This window comes from Centropristis striata, chromosome 3 (assembly GCF_030273125.1).
Source record: "Centropristis striata isolate RG_2023a ecotype Rhode Island chromosome 3, C.striata_1.0, whole genome shotgun sequence".
Taxonomy (NCBI): Eukaryota; Metazoa; Chordata; class Actinopteri; order Perciformes; family Serranidae; genus Centropristis; species Centropristis striata.
This window is the reverse complement of record NC_081519.1, coordinates 7,850,015-7,871,237: the sequence shown is the minus strand read 5'-3', so window position 1 is coordinate 7,871,237 and position 21,223 is coordinate 7,850,015. Positions and strand designations below refer to the sequence as shown.

The 21,223-nt window shown below is 39.8% G+C and overlaps 2 protein-coding genes across 2 annotated transcripts in view; both read left to right on the top strand.

The window, feature by feature from the left end:
- The window catches only part of eps8l3a (EPS8-like 3a), a 188,079-nt gene that overhangs the window by 99,528 nt on the left and 67,328 nt on the right, over window positions 1-21,223 (top strand). The window lies entirely within an intron of this gene.
- On the top strand, window positions 3,687-19,730 carry LOC131967242 (sodium-dependent neutral amino acid transporter SLC6A17-like). The gene is made up of 12 exons (XM_059328628.1): window positions 3,687-3,760; window positions 7,902-8,354; window positions 11,165-11,322; window positions 11,958-12,084; window positions 14,347-14,528; window positions 15,106-15,216; window positions 15,297-15,538; window positions 16,315-16,507; window positions 17,138-17,330; window positions 17,589-17,748; window positions 17,873-18,035; window positions 18,582-19,730. The coding sequence occupies exons 2-12, from the start codon at window positions 8,072-8,074 to the stop codon at window positions 18,981-18,983; spliced, it is 2,214 nt and encodes a 737-aa protein (XP_059184611.1). The 5' UTR covers window positions 3,687-3,760; window positions 7,902-8,071; the 3' UTR covers window positions 18,984-19,730.

Here is a 21,223-nt window from a genome sequence, read left to right as displayed (position 1 = left end):
ACACTTATCTAAGACAGTGCACATGGTTGACCTGCTTACCATCAGCATGTTGGCATTGTCACTGACTTACATTAGCTTTAACATTAGCATCATCATGCAGCCTCACAAAGCTGCATGACTGTTTACATATGGTGCTGAATGAACAAAAACTTAGAACAGATGTGTGGGGTTTTCACCAAACAACGAACCCTGCAGAATATCACAGTGGGAGTGAAGTCAGAAAAGGTTTTAAAGCATGTTCAGTAGATGCAGGTATGAGTAAAAGGACACGAGGAACAAGGCAGAACAAAGCTGCAGCTCCTCCAGCCCAGATGGGACTGTTCGGTCATTTGCTAACCAGTGAGGGCAACAGTGCGGCTGTGCCAACAGTCCCACAGGCCTGCAAGGCTGCTGATGCAGGCTTAATAAAAACCCTCAAACATTATGTGAATGTACCACTGAGTGGCACACCGCTGTCCACTTAGCAGATGCCCTGCAGCAGATGAAGGAACGGCCCTGATAAAGAATATCTCAGCACAAGTTTTTGTGGAAGAAGACAGTGTGACATTACAAACTCCTCATCATTATCCAAAATTATTTTAATTCTTGTTCTTAAACTGTCTTCATCATACTTTATTATCCTGTTTCTGTAACAATGGATCGCTTAGACATGTCTTCCATTTTCATCTCAGAGATTTCTTGTCAGACATTTTCTCCCATGAGATGAGGTGACAAAAAGGTTGCGGAAGAAAAGTGGGATTCATCTTTAATGAACTGTAAAACTTGCTTAAAGAAGAGGAAAGTAGAGCAGCCAAACAGAGATGAAACACAGTGGGAGGAGGTTTCAGTACAGTAAAACTACACAAAGTATTTGGATTTATATGAATCTCCATCAGTCACCTTAAGGATCGTACAGAAACTTCAGGGACCATAGTTTAACTTTAGGTGTTGATGTTTGAATGCATTTTGTTGCTCTGAAGGATAAATCAATTTATGGAGGGAAATAATGCAGAAAGGAGAGAGCAGAGATGAGACAAAGTGTCATATGATCTTGAGGTTGCTGTGGCAACTGCTCCCAGCAGTCAGCTCGAAGACGGTGCGTCAAAAGCGTCACCGAGCAAACCAGGACCAGCTGTAGAAATACTTCAAGCAGATCAGAACCAGAGCTTTGATGACACACTCTGGTTTTAGTTTAACTGGTTTGAGCATCTTTCTGCAGAGAACATGAGCTGTGGTTCAGACTTGCTGCAGAGGTTCTGTCTTATTTGGAGTTTGTTTTAAGCCACTTAGTTCCATATGTTTAGATATATATCCTTTATTTAACCAGGTAAAAGTCTCATTGAGATTAAAATCTCTTTTTCGAAGAGCGACCTGGCCAAGATGGCAGTATAAACATTGTTACAACATTAAACAGACAACACAAAGAGACAAAACACAGCTGTCATACACTACAAATGAGTTAGCACACTGTCAAATTAAAATGCAATAAAAGACACAGTTATAATACATAAACAGTGCAGTTTAAACCATTTCAGTTGAGTAATTTAACTGCAATCACAGTACTATTACTAAAATTTCCCCATAGTAATGAGCTCTGACTGTGTTTACATCTATCTGTTCTGTGTCATCACTTAGACTAGATTACCACAGTGATGTATGTGTTTGATGCAGATGAAGAGAAGAATCTCATCTGATTAAGACGACTAAGGAGGCGGAGGTGTGGGAACAGGGGGATGAAATAAATCCATACAGGGTCAGGATGAAAAATGGCCCCTCGATAATATCTTCCTCCGTGATCGTGGTGGTGTTAAAGAATATTCTGGCGGATGGTTCATGATTTATGGTCCCCTGGGTGTCTGTGTCTGCTGCAGTCGTGTCGCATGTCCAGTGTTAAATGGAGAAAGGACCACCCAGTGCAAGTCCAAAGTTTGATTGTGGGAATGAAGAGGTTAGTCTGGAGGAGTGGATTTCTGTCCCAAAAGATAAAAATATACTTTTATATTAGTGTAATTATTATTATTATTATTATTATTATTATTATTATTATTATTATTATTGTATGTAGAAGGCAGTAGTTAAAAAAGTAACAAACTTCAGTCCAGTTTGAAAGTACTTTACATTAGTATTTCCATGTTCTGCTTTACATTTCTATCCCACCACATTTATTTGACAGCTGTTACTTTTCAGTTTTTACACACAACACATACTGAAAAGTTTATGAAATATGATGCAATCACATAGATTAACCAATCCAAATAAAACAGTTAAAATGAGCTCCTATCAGTCTGCTTACATGTGAATAATGCTCAATAATTAAAAAAAAAAAGAAAGAAACCTTTACAGGTTTTTTTCTTTCAACACCTCTGCACGTCTGCTTTAGTTAATTTGTGAATGAAACATTTACTTGCAACTGAGCATTTTTTCACTAATGCTGCTTTACAGTCACATTTTAAAGGGTACAAATCACACACTTAATTCATGCTTAACTGGTGCCTCATATTTCTATGAGAATAGGATATTCTACTTTTAAAAAAAAAGCTGAGCAAATGCATGCAATGGGTCTAAAATGTACTTTTATGTAACTGGAATCCAGCGAATTTGGTCACACATCAATTAATGTATAAAGTAACTGAATCTACATACCTGAACTGATGTGTCAACTAATCAAATAGAGTCATAGTGATTTGATCATTTGGGGGATTGTTTTTTTGTTTACTTATTAGTTAGTTTGTTTTGTGTGTGACCACATTTTTATTCGTTTACCTTTTTCCCCTTTTGCATTCATTATGGAGGAGACATCATATATGAAAATAAAGTGATTGAAATATGTCCTTGACATTGCATAACATACCTATATCTATCCACTTAGATAGTCACACATGCATCATAAATGTAGTCTTTATAAATTTACGTTTCCATAGTGGTAGACATGCAGCCTTGACTTGATCTTTTGTTGTGTGACAGGAATTCAAGATACATCCTGCATCAATCATGCATTAAGTTATCATTAGCATTACTTATGTATATGATTTACCATTATAAGTGTACACTTCTCATCACTGCTAGCAAGTCATAATAACATATTTGCTCTTCTTCGAGTCCAAAATGTCCTTCTTTTCTCCTTTTTACTGTATTATTCATTTATTGTTCATATATTTATTATGAGTTTTATTCATTTATTAATGCTCATTCATTGCTGAGCAGTGAAAAAGAAGCTTGCTGATGTGTTTCTATCAGAAGCTTTACTCTGTAAGGCTGCATCTGTTTTTGGGGTGATGCTTAAAAACAACACACAACACTATTCTTGCTCCCTTTAGAAACGACGTGGGGTTTATTTCCCTGCATCCTCACATGCCAGTGTTGAATGGCTTGAATTTTTTATCAATTGAAATGACGAAAGCTGCGTCAGACCATCACTTCCTCAGGTAGGAGTGGATAACCTTGACAAAGCCCCCTTTTTCTTCCCTCACCATCCCACCTTCACGCGCACAGATGCTGCGATGGGCGGAAGTCTCAAACAACAAGTGAGTGGCAGGTGATCATTTGTCATTGTTGCTAATGAGGAGCACTTTGTGCGTCACGGTGCGCCCCGGACTCTCCACCCTGCATGTTAATTGCAGGCAGAGCAGCATGTGATCCTCCGTCCTCCAGTAGTCCTGCGAGCGCTCCGTCAGTCCCACACCGACACACAAGCGCTGCCCGGCGGATGCATTCACGCCTCTCTACGCTCTCTGCGTTCATATTAAACCTGGATATTGTTGATCGCTGCTAAAGACTCACGGTGAGAAATATTTGTTTCCTAACATCCCTCTACTCTGCATCTTTTTAAGGTGTTATCACCTGGATTTAAGAATATGTGGACTATTCTTTTCTGCAGAAAGTTCACAGGCAGCTGGAAAAATACTTTCAGTCGCTTTGTTTATAAACGCAGCTTGTTTCGAATCGTGTGAAGTTCGTGTTCAATTCGCATCGTCGTTTAAAATGTGCTCTAGTTTGCACAGAGGTCAGAGAATAATCGTCTTTGACCTTGATTGTGTTGGTTTAAAAGTCGTCGCATCACTCGTGATGAGCAGTAAAAAGGGGGGTTGGAGGCACTGGGCTATCAGCATCAGCACCAGATGTGTCACCTGGTTTTCACAGTGAGTGATCGGAGCTGTGGTGTTGATCAGTGAGGTTTACACGATCTGCATCTGCTCGTTAAAGCTGGATTTTACAGTTAAAAGAGGTTTTTATGGATAAAAAAAGTACTTTTCAGACAGATGCTGCTTTATATGTAAACTGCTCAGGCTCATTTCTGTGTTAAAGTTGTGAGATCTAATGATGCTACTGCCTGTAAAGTACGAATAAAGATGGTTGTAAAGGCTTCAAACAGTCAAGGTAATACTTTGTCATTTCTAGGGGTAAGAAAATATCAATTATGCTTGAGTATTGTGAGATTATGTTTGTTGATACTTCAGCAATTCTCAAAAACACTGTATGGATTTTGAAATAACGTGCATATATTTGTGGTAGGCAGATTTCATAAAAAGTCGTGCTATGCTGTTGGATGTTCTTTATACCGTGACAGTTTTCCTTAAATTATAAAATCACGATATATCGCAATATATTGAATCACGATATATTGCATCGACAGATTCTTGCCAGTACATCACTTGAGTAATTTCCAGTGTGAGACAGCTGATTAACAATTATCAGTGGTTCAGACTTGTAAAAGAGGCTGCTAATCGATCAATAATCGATTAATAAACAAGAGTGGACCTTTAATCAGGACTGATTACTGAGGCTGGTACCTGCAGGCTCTGCTGTTCTTCATCCCCTTAGTTAAATGTTATATTGAGTTACTAGAATAATATGTATTTAAATATAACCTCCCAGACAGTGAAAACAGTGATTTGTGAGAGCATGTGTTCACTGTTAGATGTGGAAACTTCACAGAGTTTTGCTTAGAAGAACAATTTGTTTGGTTAAAACTGAGGTAAACTCTTAGTTGACTGACAGAAAAATCATTTTTGATGGTTGATTTATCATTTTCAAGCAAAAATGCCAAACATTTCTTTATTCTAGCCTCTAATTTGAGAGTGTTCACTGCTTTGATTTGGCACATGTGACAGGATATTTTTGGGTTTGGACTTTAGGAACTTAAGTCTTAGTTACAGCTCCAGCTCCAGTTTCTACATGCTTTGTTACAGTATCATGACAAAGAACATTAAGCCACATGACAGCTGCATGGACACATGACAGACTGCTGTCTTGCACATCACAAGAGACATTACCACAGTAAATTAAGCTGCATCATTGTTGTACGGATAATATCTCTATACTGCACCCTCTGCAGTTGATGTGACATTTGAAGTAAAGTTGTTTAGTGGAAGTGATGTACAGTATGTGGTAGCAAAGAATAACCCTGCTTATGTGCATGATTGACTTTGATATGAATCATACAAAAGAACACATATACAGATCAGGCAGAAGTTTGTGCAGGTTTTATTGTAATGGGAAGTTGAATCAGTTTTTAACTCAGTACTGTAAATGTAGATCTTCTTCCAATGACTCAACCGTGATGGACGCAGGAGAGAAATAAAACATTCGTCTTTCCTGTGATATGAACTGATACCAAGCAGCCAGACCCTTCAGCTGGGGTCATCTAAACTGTGTGTTGCTGGGGGTTTTTCCAGCAGGATTATTCGTTGGGTGTTTTCATTTCTCGGCGCTGGCTGGATGATGCCGCCACTGATTGATATTACGTGTACTTGTATACTGTAGCATGGGATTGAATGACAAGACAGAAAGGCAGCACCGGGGGCTTTACAGTTAATGCACACAGGATTATAAGACTTGTGAATGGCCGTGGATTATTACATCACAGGCTCATCTTGACATGCACAGAGGAGGAAATCTGTTATGGGATGAAAAAAAACATAAACAAGGAAAGCAAATGGACATTCTGAGTAAGAATTAGGGAATTTGTGTTTGCATCGTTCGTGCCGCTGATGAGTTTTTGTTTGTTTATAGAGAAATCTGGAAGCTAAAGAGTTTCATGGAAGAGACAATACAGGTGATAGGGCTAAAAAAAGATGCAGATATAAGCATGAAACTTTGCCAGTAAACTACTTACATTAAGACAATAATGTTTTGTATAACAAGTTTTCTGAGTTTAAATTGTAGAAAAAGTTTAAATGTGCAAATGAGGCATTATTTTTATGAAATATTCACTAACTTGCATACATTTCAAGAACAGAAAATTGAACATTGGATAAAGCCTGGTTCACTTCAGTCAAATGTTTTTACATTCATATTTCAGAGTGAATTCTGGATATCTCTTTTTATCACTCAATAAATGAATAAATAAATAAAATGCTGTAAAATACATTTTCAACATGTTTTCAGGGATCCAATGTTCTATAAATCAGGCTATGAATTATATGAACAAACATCTCCGTAGAAACCTTCAGAAAATAGACAGTAATCAAACTGGAATGTTTAAATGCTACTGAAGTGAAGATTTCTGGCTTAGACTATGAGAAAAAAATATTTTTTGAGAAAAGGGCCTTAAGGTGCACTACAGGTGACTATAGGGAAAACATTTTTAAATAACAGTTATCACCATGAAACTCCCTCAGCTGTTTCCTTACATAAAAATTATGTTTTGTTTTTCAAGTTTTGTGAAATGTTATTGTCAAATATACAAGTGAGGCATTATCTAATGTATGTTTTGGTGAATTTAGGAGAAATCTACAGAGGCAAATAGACAAAGAGTTGTAAAATAAAGACCTAAATGTGTATTTTTCGATGTTTGCTGTCCATTAGTCTCATCATTGAAGCAAAATAGCCCAAAATCTGAGAGCTGACCAGTGTTTCTGCCTCTAGTGCTCGGCCTCGGGCTGATGTAAGCAGTGAGTGTTGTGACGATTGAGGCTCGTGTGCATCACTGCTGTTGCGTCACACTGGAGTTGCAGAGTGTGCAGTTCTCTGCTGTTTTCATTCGCCATACATTTTCCTTCTGCTTCCACAGGACTTTAGTGATGTGATCAGTCACCATACAGCACAGAGAAGAAGAAAAAATGGGATTGTGTGTATTCATGGCTTGATGTTTGTTTAATTTTCTTTTCTCTGCATGTGAAACAGAGTTTAAACAACCTAAGTTTTGCAGTTTTGCATGTGAGTGGATGTCAGACTTTCTATAATGTAGAAATGACTCACTTAATAAGTAATGAGCCTGCACGGAGGCTCGTGATGTGGATCAAGAGAACACATGACAGCACTTCACCCAAAGCATCATGTTCACTTCCTCCATTACGTTTGGGCCGAACCAACCACTCCCCTGAAAGAGGGGTGAGGCTGGATGTTGCAGCAAGGCTTCAGAGGATTAGGGGATTTACAGCGGGAAAAAAAAAAAAGCTTCACTAAAGTTAAGCTTTGCACAACAGGGAAATTAAATAGAACAATTTGCAGGATTGGGAATTTTTTTGGAACCAAAAACATTGCGTGAGGGGCAACAATCTGTGGTTTAAAAATGTCATGTCTCCGCTGAGTTTTTGCTGAAAGATTGGGGTTAAGTTAACACACAGGTGTGACGAATGGTCTCCTGTCTTTATGTTGGCATCCTCCATGGCTGAGGTGAGGCATTACCATGTGCTACAACTCAGTGTCTTATTATAAGCCTTACCAAGCACTAAATGGAGGAATAATTGTGTCAGCGACTGTGTGAATTGTTATTTAAGGATCACAGTCAGGAAAAGGAAGTTTAAAATTACTGTACAATAAATGAGCCTTGACAAGGGCACCAACCTGACATTCTTTTATTTAAAATTGAGACTATTTGTGGCATTTTTTGCCCGTAATAGAAGATGATTAAATTTTAATTTTTGATGATGTCCTTGTAACATCATTTTCTATTTGACCTTTCTGTTTTTCTTATTCAGGACTGAGGCCCAGACTTGAAATCCAGCTTCCACTCCTCTGCTTCGCCCTTATAGCTGCATCCCTCTACCTCTTCTATCTTCTATCACTTCTCTCTGTTCCCACCGGACTCGGTCTCGCTCTCTCTTTTTTCTCTCCACCCCCACCCCCTTCCCGACCCTCAGCCTCCCTGATGCCTAAGAACAGCAAGGTGACGCAGCGCGAGCAGAGCAATGAGCACGTCACAGAGTCGGTGGCTGACCTGCTCGCACACGAGGAGCCAATCGACTACAAGAGCAGCTCCCTGAACGTCGGAGGGGCCGCCGGGAAAAAGGTCCCACAGATAGAAGTGCCCGAAAACGATGGACGCCCCGCCTGGAACAGCAAACTTCAGTACATCCTGGCCCAGGTGGGCTTCTCTGTGGGCCTCGGGAACGTGTGGCGCTTCCCTTACCTGTGCCAGAAGAACGGAGGAGGTGAGTAACTTGCATTAGTTTAAACTGCAGTGTTGCAAAAGACAGTTAACCAACCAAAGAACCACCCTCCAGGCTTTTCTCATTGGAAAAGCCTGTGATAGAAAGATGCTTCATTCAATCACCTGCTAGGAATTTTTTTTAAAAAGCCTTTTCCAAACAACATCCAGTGAAAGCATCTCAGTGTCAGGTGACAGAAATACCACTAAGAGACCTAAAACAACTACAAAGAGACACTAAATTACCACAAGATGCATAACAAGTGCAAATAGACTCAAAAACATCAACAAAAAAGGCTGAACAACTATAAAGTCGATCTGGCTCCAGAGAGGTGGTGGGGCCTTTTGCCCACAGGGACCAATATAAAGATATGGGGAGGAATTTTTTCACAACATTGCCCAGCCCTATTTGGCAAAAGGGATTTGTTGTTGAAATATTTTGGAAATACATACACAGACACACACATATGCATACTTTACCTCTGTTCTAGGGGATACTAAAGCAGTTATATCTTTAAAGTAATAAGTAATCCTAAGCAGTTGTTTAATCTCAAGAGTTATTGTGTGACATTTGGCATTTTCAAGAGGTAATTTGGATTTACAAAAGTCACACAACAACACAAAACAAGCTAAACAATCGAGACAGTGGTGGACCAGCAACTCCTGTGTTCTGTGAGGTAAAATAGCTGTTTTTGTCAATGGAGTCTGGTGGCTTTGAAGAAAAATCGGTTTCAGTTCCCTACCTGGAATATTCTTCTGTCTCACAACAAGATAAAGCGGTGAAATCTTTCTAAATATAGCACACACTCTGCTGATTTGCTGATACTGATTTCTTTTTAGATGGGCCTTTTTTTGGGTGGCTAAAGCAAGTTTTGCTGCTGCCCCCTTCCACAGAAGTACATGACTTAGCTTCTGTGCTGTTACTGCGGCCTGTTTCTCTAAACTGCAGGCATGCAGATCACCATCTACTGCAGGAAATACACTGATTATGGATAAGTACCTCATACAACCCCACTTCAGTAAATCTTAACTGTCCCTTTTAGTAGCTCAGTTAGCCCCAACCATCATAAACTCCATGGAGCTTCCATTCAGTCCAGAAGTGCAGAGAGAGCAGCTGTATTGTACAGAAAACAGCCAAGTCTAAATATAGCTGCACTATTGATTACTACTGCCGGCAGGGCGGGCCGGGCTCCACTGATACTCTGGTAAACAGAGCAGGGCTCGATAAAAAGTGTAACTGTATAGTGATGAGGTTTTATTTCTGTGCATGTAATCGAAGGCGAACACAGTGTAAACCTGAGTTCACTGTTGGTGGAAAAACATCTCTCCAAGTCTTTAATGTTGCCATGTTTGCTGCTTTACTGGCCGTGTCTGATTTACTGCATGTAGGCAGGAGTTATTGCTTATAGAGAGGATTTACTGACAGCAGACTCCCAGACCAGGCACCTGACGTTCGGCCATTTTTCACTCCGTAATTGTCTGTCTGGCGGCCAATTACAGACACATTAAAGGTCTGTGTTGTTTGTAGAGTTATCGCTGTGTGGGCCTCTCTCTCATTGACGTTTCGCCGTGTCTTTCTCCCTCCCTCTATCATTCCTGCTTCCATTGTCGCATCTTTATGCTCTGCCGACTATACCACATCTATCATCGGCTCCAGTTTATATAAGCTGTGATGGAGTGGATTTGCAAATCCTGGCAGAGGCCCAAACCTCCTCACTACATTTAACCTCACTGTTCTCTCTATTTCAGCTTTCTTGATCTAGCCTTCTCGCCTCCTCCCTTCTCTGTCTGCCTCATTACTCCACCCACGATCAAATATGTGTGCCACTGTATGTAATTCCTACTTTTGATGTATTAATAGTACGTGTTTGCGCGCTTTAAGTCCCAGATGATGACTCACCCTTCACATAAAACACAGTTGCATCCTGATTACGCCTCTCTGGATTAAGCTGCAAAGAGTCAAATTTAGACTTCCATCAAAAATAAAATGAAAATCAAAGAATATTCGTTGGTGGAGGAGCTGGGTGGGAGAGGGTAGCTGGGTAAATATATCTCACTGGATCATTGTTGTGTAATGCAAAATAGTAGAATTTCTGTACAAATGTTGCTGGTATTGAAACAGTTATACTCATATTGTTAGGACAGAGACACCAGTTTATTTGCATGTTTTAGTCTATTTACTACAAATTATTCATAGAATGACCAGAAATGTTAATTTATATTATTATTAAGATAACATTATATTAAAAATGTGACAAGGTAATTTAATATACACCATGCCACTGTTTCAAAAAGATGCTGATTCATTTCTGTGGTCGTTTTTCAGACCATTTGTGATGTTTCTGTTGTATTGGATTAAATTATATTGAAAGTTTTCGCTATTTTTGGTCCTTCATATGTAAATGAGGAGGACAACATATTAAAAACTGAATGCAGTTTTATATGACAGCACAGACTACAAACTCTCAAGATGTTTTACTATAAGGGAAGGAAGTGCTGAAGCTGAAATTCTGCAGCAATATCACACAATGTGAAAAGTTAATGTAAAGTATATAAATTAAAAGCTCTTAGGAAAGTCTACTTCTACATAGTTTTTCTATACAGGAACAGCTCATTCCTGTCACCTTATTCTGTGGCAACTGTCAGACAAATACAACAAGAAAGGACATTTAAATAGAGGACAGACATATTTTCTACACATATTACTACCGTTGTCTAAAATTTTTGCTTAAACTCTACAAATTGACACATTTGCCTTGAAACGCTTCATACAATGTGCAATATTAAGCTCAATAAGCCTCCCTGTTTTTTTAGGTGCCTATTTGGTTCCTTACTTCATCCTCCTCCTCATCATCGGCATCCCGCTCTTCTTCATGGAGCTGGCTGTGGGTCAGAAGATCCGACGTGGGAGCATCGGGGTCTGGAACTATGTCTGTCCCAGTCTGGGTGGGATAGGAATGTCCAGTCTGATGGTGAGGGGGATAAGGCACTGCTCTATCTATCTATCTATCTATCTATCTATCTATCTATCTATCTATCTATCTATCTATCTATCTATCTATCTATCTACTGTATGTTTATAGCATGTAACATCCATGAAACTGATATGATGATGAGCAGGATAAAGTTACAGGAACATCTGGACTCACCACAGCAGCCTCCACACGGCCTCGGGCTCTGTTGTGTTTATGGGAGGTATTGACGTGTTTGCGAGTGAAAGGTAGCCTTTCTTTAGAGTTGCACGGCTGGTGCAGAAGCAGCTATAAATATCTCGCAGAAGATCAGTGTTGAAAAGAGAGCGCTTCAATTATTCATGCTTTCCTCAACCTTATTTAGCTTGTGAATGTCCTGGCTGGCAAGACTGTTCAGAAGACTGACAGCAACATGGGACATGCACAAAGCGTGCTGCCTCATTTGCATGCTTTTCACACGTTGTACGGATCTTATTGTATAATTTAGAGGAGGAATGAAATGTGACAACTTATAGTGTAAAATGTCAATAAACAGACTAATTGGTAACCTTCTGTCTGTCTGTCTGTCTGTCTGTCTGTCTGTCTGTCTGTCTGTCTGCCTGTCTGTCTGTCTGTCTGCCTGTCTGTCTATCCAGGTGTGTGGCTTTGTGGGTCTCTACTATAATGTGATCATCGGGTGGAGCATCTTCTATTTCTTCCAGTCCTTCCAGTATCCTCTTCCATGGAGCGAATGTCCAATCAGAAGGAATGGGACACTTGCCAGTGAGTAATGATACAGTCAATACTAACTAAAAGACAATGAACGTTAAAGCTTCTGTGTAGCACGTTTCAAACACTGGTGATTAACTTTAAGCTAGCTTACATAACAAACTAGAACAAAAGTTTTAGAACAACTTAAAAAAAACAAAACAAAGACAAAAATAAAATTCAATAAAGAAAAAAATTCAATATTTGAACACAAATGGATAAAAATAAGACTAGTCTTCAACCATGCTAGTAGCTCTGTGAGATTTTAGGCTTACTTAGGCAAAGAAGTGCTTTGACTTTGAGCTGGATGCTAATGTTAGCATGCTAAAAATGACAATGCTATTATGTTGATGTTTAGCAAATATGATATTTACTATGTTCACCATCCTAATTAGCATGTTAGCATGAGCTAGTCGCTAATTAGCACCTGCGTCACGTTTCCTATTGATTTGGCGACCAAAACCAAACAATTAACCTAATGAGCTGAAAACACACTGTGAAAGGGTCGATGTTCAGAAAAAACGCAAAAAAGAAAAAGACAGAAAAAAATCACAGTGTGCCACATTATTGATTTGTCAATTACAACGTAACCATGCCCAAAGCATACCCTACGTTACTATTTTACTCTAAATGTGACAATATTATACAAAATGAACATCATGTTGCACTGATGAAGACTTTAAACGAGATATAGAGACAATAAACTCATTAAGGAAAAGTAGGCTCATTCTTTCATTCATTTTTCAAACTTCTATACGATCAGACTTGTAGAGTCACCCCCTGCTGGTCATTTGAAAGAATGCAGGTTTAAGGCACTTCCACATTGGCTTCACTTTTCAGAGCTGAACGTTGTCATTAGTTTTGCATTTGACTAAATGAATGACACATTTTAGCACAGACTTAATTCAGACTTGATGTAAAGAGAACTACTGGGTTTATTCTTCATAGATATAAAATGGCTCTAGACTATAAAGCCGTTTATAACACTGTGTTATTTTTTCTTTCAGATCGAGTCAAATGCCATTACAATAGATTAATGCTTATTGTCCAATATCAAGAGTGCATACATTTTCAGGATTGTGTTATGTTCAGACATTATCCATTTGTGTCATTGTTATGGTCAATCTTTTTAATAGTATCGACGTAGTTCTCACAGTAATTCCTCAACGGGCCACCGTGTTACGAGCTTTAGGATTAAATTTGCAGCCTCAGCCTCATCGACACACCTCCAGTAACCAGATCAGACAAATTGTGTTAACATCCTTACAACTTTCTGTCACGTCTTCACAGACGTAATCCAGATTAAATTCCCCAGAGATCATTTGATTAGACGTGATAATAACATAACCTCGGGGGGGGGGGGGGGGGGCAGCCAAGACACACTCAGCATGTGTGTGACTCAGCAGTAAGGCTGAGGCTGCTGGCAGGAAGACGGGGAGCAGATTGTCAGACTGAAGGACACTAATGCTGAAGGACAGCAGCAGAATATAAAACTTTTCATGTGTATATAAGCTTCTCATACGTCTGTAAACCATGTAACCGATAAAGCATGATGGAACCAATTCATAGATACATACAGTCATGGAAAAAATGATTAGACCACCCTTTTTCTTCAATTGCTTGTTCATTTTAATGCCTGGTACAACTAAAAAATGTGTTTGGACAAATATAATGATAACAACAAATATAGCTCATAAGAGTTTAATTTAAGAGCTGATATAGCTATTTTCCATGGTTATCTTGATAATAACCAAAATCATTATCAAGAAAACCATGTTAAATGTCTAGATATCAGCTCTTAATTTAAACTCTTATGAGCTATTTTTGTTGTTATTATTATATTATTATTACATTAAAGAAAACAAGGGTGGTCTAATAATTTTTTCCATGACTGTATAAGCAGAAGCTATGTTTTTTTCATCAGATTTAGATTGTCAAACATCTATAAAGAGCTTTCCCCTCCACCTGCACACATAGTGTATATATAATTTGTCTGTCTGTCCACTGTAAAAAATGTCAGGTGTTGTGAATTAAAGGCTCATGCTTTGCATACCAAGCACACAGACGACCTTGCTTAGCTCCCCTTACATCTGAGTCTGAGAGGTGTAAATCAGCCGAGAATTGAGATATTGACCCTGAGCAAACACTCATTATATTTCTCCTCCTGCAATCTCTGCAACATCCAAAACCTCACGGCTGCACCTTCACACCCATTTCTCTTCCTTCGTACTCATTATCACCCAAACTAAATCTCCTTCCGTCTGCAAAACCATACAGTTGTGGAGCCGGAGTGTGAGAAAAGCTCGGCCACCACCTACTTCTGGTACCGTCAGACTCTGAACACCACCAGCACCATCGCAGAGAGCGGCGGCCTCAACGTGAAAATGACCCTGTCGCTGCTGGTGGCCTGGATCATCGTCTGCCTCGCCGTCATCAGAGGGATCGCCTCCTCTGGGAAGGTAGTGGATGGATAAATGAGAGAAAAACATAAAGAAGATGACTGGTTTCCCTCTGTGGGAGTGGGGGAATATACTCAGGTTGCCTGAGGCCTAAAATTATGACCTGGGTTATTCACTGACAGGACTGGGTCATTTAAGGAAAGAGGTCAGAGTTCAGGGAAAGGTATGTATGGGGGAGAGGTAGAATAAGCAAAGGATAGGATGTGAAGCTTCAGCAGACAACAACACACACATAAAGTTTGAAATCTCCAGATGCTTGGTTAAGGGGTGGCAACCAATGCATATTGACCAATTGCTTTAAAGAGCCCACCCATATGTATGGAAAATATATGTAACATTAAGGAAGTTTGTAATCACTCTGTCCTGTGGTGCCATCGGGCTCAAATGGCAGAGTCCAGCGCTGAGCATTGCATTTGGCTATTATTCTTTCAATAAATGGTTAACTTTATTCATTTGTTCTGAGTGTTTTGTAAGACCAAGTTTAGAAGAAAGAACCCAGGTGAGAGATAGAAGCTGTAAAAGCTTTACGCTCTAACACCTCTCATGAATGAATGTTTTCCTGTTTCCACTCTGACAGGTGATGTACTTCAGCTCTCTGTTCCCCTACGTGGTGCTGTTCTGTTTCCTGGTCAGAGGTTTAATGCTGAAGGGATCAGTGGATGGCATCTATCACATGTTCACTCCCAAGGTGGGACTTTCTTCCTCCAAGTGTTTTTTAATGAGCTATGCAAAATAATGCTTAACAATCTGACTTCCTGTCTCTCACAGTTGGAGAAGATGCTGGAGCCCCAGGTGTGGAGGGAGGCAGCCACCCAGGTGTTCTTCGCCCTGGGTCTGGGGTTTGGAGGAGTCATAGCCTTCTCCAGTTATAATAAGATCGACAACAACTGTCATTTTGATGCCGTGCTTGTCTCCGTCATCAACTTCCTCACGTCCATTCTGGCCACGCTGGTGGTGTTCGCCGTGCTGGGCTTCAAGGCCAACCTCATGAATGAAAAGTGTGTCGTAGAGTAAGTTCAGACGACTGAATGCAAAAATATTTAAGCCAAAAAATTAAAACAAGAGCACAAAAAAAACTTTGCCATCTCACCCAAACCCATCAGCTGCCAGTCAGAGGATAATGTCATTACAATATTTCTGCGGTTTCAGTATCTGGATATTCGAGCCAAGAGTTCCTCTTCTGTTTGCTGGTTTACAGTCTGATAAGGAACTTAATTGATACATTTAGTTGGTGTTTTAGTTCCTGGTGACATTTCTGCTAATCCCTACAAACAGATATATGGATATGAATGCATGCTGGTTAATGAGTTACACTTCTTATGCTCCTCACACAAACTGTTTACCTGCATGCAGCCAAATCCTGTTCAAATGTTGACAGATATTATCGACCAATATTGGTCTATCAAATGCCTATCAGTATCGGTGCTTATGCTGTCCGATATATAATGCAGAGCATTAAAGCAAAGTTATATAAGTTTTTTTGTTTGAGAAAGTCGCTCTCTGGGTACATTTACAGGTTGGTGGAAAATCGGTGCACAATCCACATGAAAAAAAAGTATTTTTCATTCCAGCTCAAAAAATTAGAGGCCCACCATATCAATTATCGATTAATTTCCCCCTTCTAAAATCAGTATCAGCATCGGCCTCAAATCACATATCGGTCAAGCTCTAGTCAATACTACAAGAACAGAACCAGGGTATAATTGAGTGCAGCACGAGAACTATTTCTTATATATATCAACATTCTCGACCAATAAAGTTGATTCTGATTCATTTATCTCTGTAGAAATGCAGAGAAAATCCTGGGATACCTCAACTCAAACGTCCTGAGCCACGACCTCATCCCTCCACATGTAAACTTCTCCCACCTCAGCACAACAGACTACGCCGAGATGTACGGCGTCATCAAGACGGTGAAAGAGGACAGCTTCGCCCAGCTGGGGCTGGACCCCTGTGTGCTGGAGGACGAGCTCAACAAGGTAAGTCTTCAGTTATTGTCAAATCAATAGCATGTTCTGTATTTGACTCTTTTAAACTGTGTAGCACCCAATAATGAATATATAATAGCGCCTGAAAATGAAGCCTGGAAAGCGGATACGTCGTTTTGTAGTATTTGTATACGCGCTCAAATACTTTTGGAATTTCATTTCTACCTGCTACAGAGGCTGAAAAATCTATTATTTAGTAGAAGCGTTGACACTTCTGTGGAATTTCCAGAAAAACTTCAGGTTTTAGGGGCTTATTTTAAAATTGCCCAGAGGTTTTACAGGCGTTTTAGGCGTCAATGGGTTAAATCTGCATGTAACGTTATCAGAAATATAATCAAACTTCACCAATATGTAATAACATGACATATATTGACTAATACTGTAAGAATGTTTTTTACAGTAATAAGGTATTCAATTGGAAATTTCTAACATTTTCTAACATTTTCAGAATTGGCTGTGTAATATTAGACATTTTCTGCAGCTTCTGTCATTTTCTGATGCTTTAGTCAGGACATGTTATTACATCATTGGTCAATTTATTATATTATTGTTATTGTTATTTCATGCTGCACACCTGTCAGTCTGTTAGATGATTTTAGTCCTCTGTCTGTCTCTCTGCAGTCTGTGCAGGGCACTGGCCTGGCCTTCATCGCCTTCACAGAAGCCATGACCCATTTCCCAGCGTCTCCATTCTGGTCGGTCATGTTCTTCTTCATGCTCATCAACCTCGGTCTGGGCAGCATGATCGGCACCATGACTGGCATCACCACACCTGTACTCGACACCTACAAGGTCCAGAAGGAGCTCTTCACAGGTAAACCTCCTCCTGTGACAGGACGATGCAGTAGAAACCCCCGACTCAGCGCTGCGTTAATGCACATTTGAGCTGCATTAGGCTTTTGTTATTGCTCTAAGTGCACTGAATACAAAACACCCTCAGACACACACACACAAAACAGCTTACCGCCAATAAAACTGTTTTATGTTCCATTTTCTCATCTATCAGACGAAAATCTCATCTTTTACTCTGAAGGAGGGCAAAAAAAATGTATTTTTTATTTTTTTATTTCAGTGTGTTGCTGCATTGTGGCGTTCTTCTGTGGCCTGCTGTTCGTTCAACGCTCAGGGAATTACTTTGTCACAATGTTTGACGATTACTCTGCCGGACTGCCTCTCACAATAGTGGTGATCCTGGAGAATGTGTCTGTCACTTGGATTTATGGCACGAAAAGGTACTACTGGTTGTGAATTTGTGTGCATGCTTGAATTTGAAAAATAGACAATAAACTGAAAAAAAAGTTTATGCTTGAACAAAGAGACATGACGATTACTGTAATGTTTTTGTTTCTCCGTCAGGTTCATGCAGGATCTGGAGGACATGTTGGGTTTCCGACCATCTATAATCTATTTCTACCTGTGGAAGTACGTCTCCCCTCTGTGTCTCATAGTGCTCATCTCAGCCACGGTCATAGAGATGGCCATCAGCCCGCCGGGATACAACGCCTGGGTGGAGGAGCTGGTCAGTCTGTGTGTGTGTGTGTGTGTGTGTGTGTGTGTGTGTGTGTGTGGCTGGACAATAATATGGCCGAAATCTATCCCAGTATAGGTCAATTTATATCTCGATAATAATCAAATGATAATGAGTTTTCTGGTAATTCAATCAATAAATACTCCAGAAATAACCACATGGGAAGTCTATTTTTGTTTACTCCATGCGAGTAACGGAATGCCTCGATGGTTTGCTGCAGCTTCACTCCCATGTGCAAGGATCAGGACATAAAGCAGCATCCAAATGATCTAAATATTGCCATAACGCATTTTAGCCACTGGTTTTTCAACATTTTGACGATGTGTCATCATATCGTCCAAACCTTTGCGTGTGTGCAATATATATGCTGGTCCTGACACACCCATCAAGTGTGTAGTCGATCAGATGAAGGACAGACAGAAACTGAAACTGAAACTGAAACTAACTTCCATTTTAATTTGATGCTTTTGTCCATTTAGAGAAAATGTTTTTCTTTGGCTGACACATAATCACTAAACCCTCTGTGTGTGTCTGCAGGCTCAGGAACGCTTCCAGAGCTACCCTCCCTGGGCTTTGGCCATGTGCTTTTCTCTCATCATCGTGGCGATGCTTCCTCTCCCGGTTGTCTACATCGCCCGCCGCTTCAACCTGATATCAGACGGCTCCAACAAGCTCTCTGTCTCCTACCGTAAAACCATGATGAAGGACATATCCAACTTAGAGGAGCAAGATGAGGCCAGGTTCATCCTCGGCGCCAAGCCCGGTGATGCGCCAACATCAACGCCGAGGCCCTATCTGACTCCAGCAGGAAACAAATCCCTGGACCCCAACTCCCTGTCTCCGAAAAGCTGCTACGGTACAGGCTACCAGAACGCTGCCATCAGCCCCACCACGCCCACAACACCGACCAAACCCATCACACCAGAGTCTGACTCTTGACTGCTGTCCAAACCCCCTGACACCCAGTCCTGTAGCACTCTTTACCTTCAGCCATAAAGTCTCCACTGGGGGTCGCTGCAGCGCTGAGAATCCCCACCACTGCCCTGCTAACACCACCAAACTGTATGTAACCACCCACTTCATCTGAACACACACTTCCCAAAACGACACCAAGGAACATCCTGCAGCAGCAGGAGGGGAAAAAAAGATGAAATTCACTCTTCACAGTAGATCAAACACTGAAATCAGGGTGAGATTGATGGTGACACACTGTACATCTGTATCTATTCTGTATATAACAACACCAGGTTTATGTGCCCCAGATGAAGTTCTGTGATCAGCTTTTCTTTGCCTTAGTATAAGGATCCTCAGCAGACCCCCCCCCCTCCCCACACACACATACACACACACACAGTTTAATGCACGTCCCAATCTGCACTGTGCAGGGGGGATCTGAAAGAATGAAGTGGAGCCGGTGTGGTGGTGTGAGCCAAGATGTATGTGAATTTAATTATTTTAAGGTTTAAAGCTGCGATACTCAACTTACTTTGCTTGAGGCCAGTTAGTAAACAAACTAAAATGAAAAAACAAAAAGCCCATAAGTGATCATAACATATCTTTGTTTTTAAATGAGTAAAAATGTATATTGTTCATTTATCTCCAGTAAACAGTTATCAGCATTATAAGCTGATTGTGTCATTAAATAGTCAAATCAGAAATCAAAACAGTATTACCCCATACTTTATTTCCCTTCTGGTGACATTCAGACTCACTGTCCTATTCCGATGGTCTCTTTTAAGTCCCAAAAAAAGCTACAAATCTTTATATGCTATTGATATTTTGACATGTATAAGTAATGTAACATCACATATGTACTTTAAACACAGTTTAAAAGCAATCTATCTACTTTAACAATGTAATTTATAGATTTGTCTCACTTTCAGCCATGCTTGCTGAAAAAAGGGGTAGTGGCTCCACTGCAGTCCACTTTAGATGATGTGGAACGACGTGATTGGCTTTTAGTCATCCAGTAAATCAATTTGTACGTTTTGGTGGAGTCAGAGGACAGTACTCATAGATCTTGACATCCTAGAAATGTGAAGGGGGGATCTAAACGGATAACTGACTTAAGTTATTAACTAAATTAACTTGACACTCGACCCATATGGCAGATAAATTAGAAATTTTACAGCATTTAATAGCAGCAATTTAGGTTGTAAATGCGTTAGTTACAACCTCTTCCATTAGGTATCGTCATTCAAGTGTTGGAATAATTCATAAACTTAAACCATAAACTGATTCCACTGGCACTTTTTTCCCTTCTTAAATAAGCTCTATTACTCTATTTTTATGTTTTTTATGCACTCTGGTACCTCATTTACATTCAAACTAGGAAAAAAAATCACTTTATTTTCATTGTAAATTAAGATAAATGGTTGGCGGGCCATCTGGCAGCCTAAGTTGAGTATCACTGGTTTAAAGCCGGTACTGAGTAGTGCTACTGTGAGTCAAAGCCATACAGTCATACAGAGAAGAGTTCTTTTCTAAATCTTATGCAGTGATTTCAGTGAGTATATACAGTCTGTCCACACAAGCACCTCTGTTCTGATTCACATTGTGTAGATCTGTTTTCACAGGGCTCTGTGTGTTGTAAACTATGTTTAAAGATGCTCTAAAGACATCCATTTACGTTCCATCCCCTGCCGTGTTTCGTGTGTAGCCAGTATCGTTTTCTGTGTAAACAGTGGTATGCAGTATAGTAATATGATATAAGATATGATTTCTGTTCTTAATCCACAGCCTCCACATCTGTTACACACCACCAAAGAATAAAAGTAAATATATTTATGTTACAGAATGAGGAAAGGATTTGCTGAATTGGGTTGAAAGTGAATGACAAAGAGCCTATTGTAAGCTCATAAAACTGACACATAAAGCACTCATATTCTCCAGCGACAGAAAGCACAGCTTGAATTTGAAACAAATGTCCTCACGTAATGCAGCTTTAAATTTCTTCCTATAAAAGCACAAGAGAGAAACAATAAACACAATTACTGTGCACAAGTGAATTTTTAACCCTTGTTGTTGACATTTAAATATTTATGCACATGTATAGGGCTGCACGATTTGGAAGAAATATCCAATTGTGATTATTTTGACTGATATTGGAATTGCAATGTGATTCATGATATTAAGGGGATGATCATTTTTTGCATCATTATTCTAATTTTTATTCTATT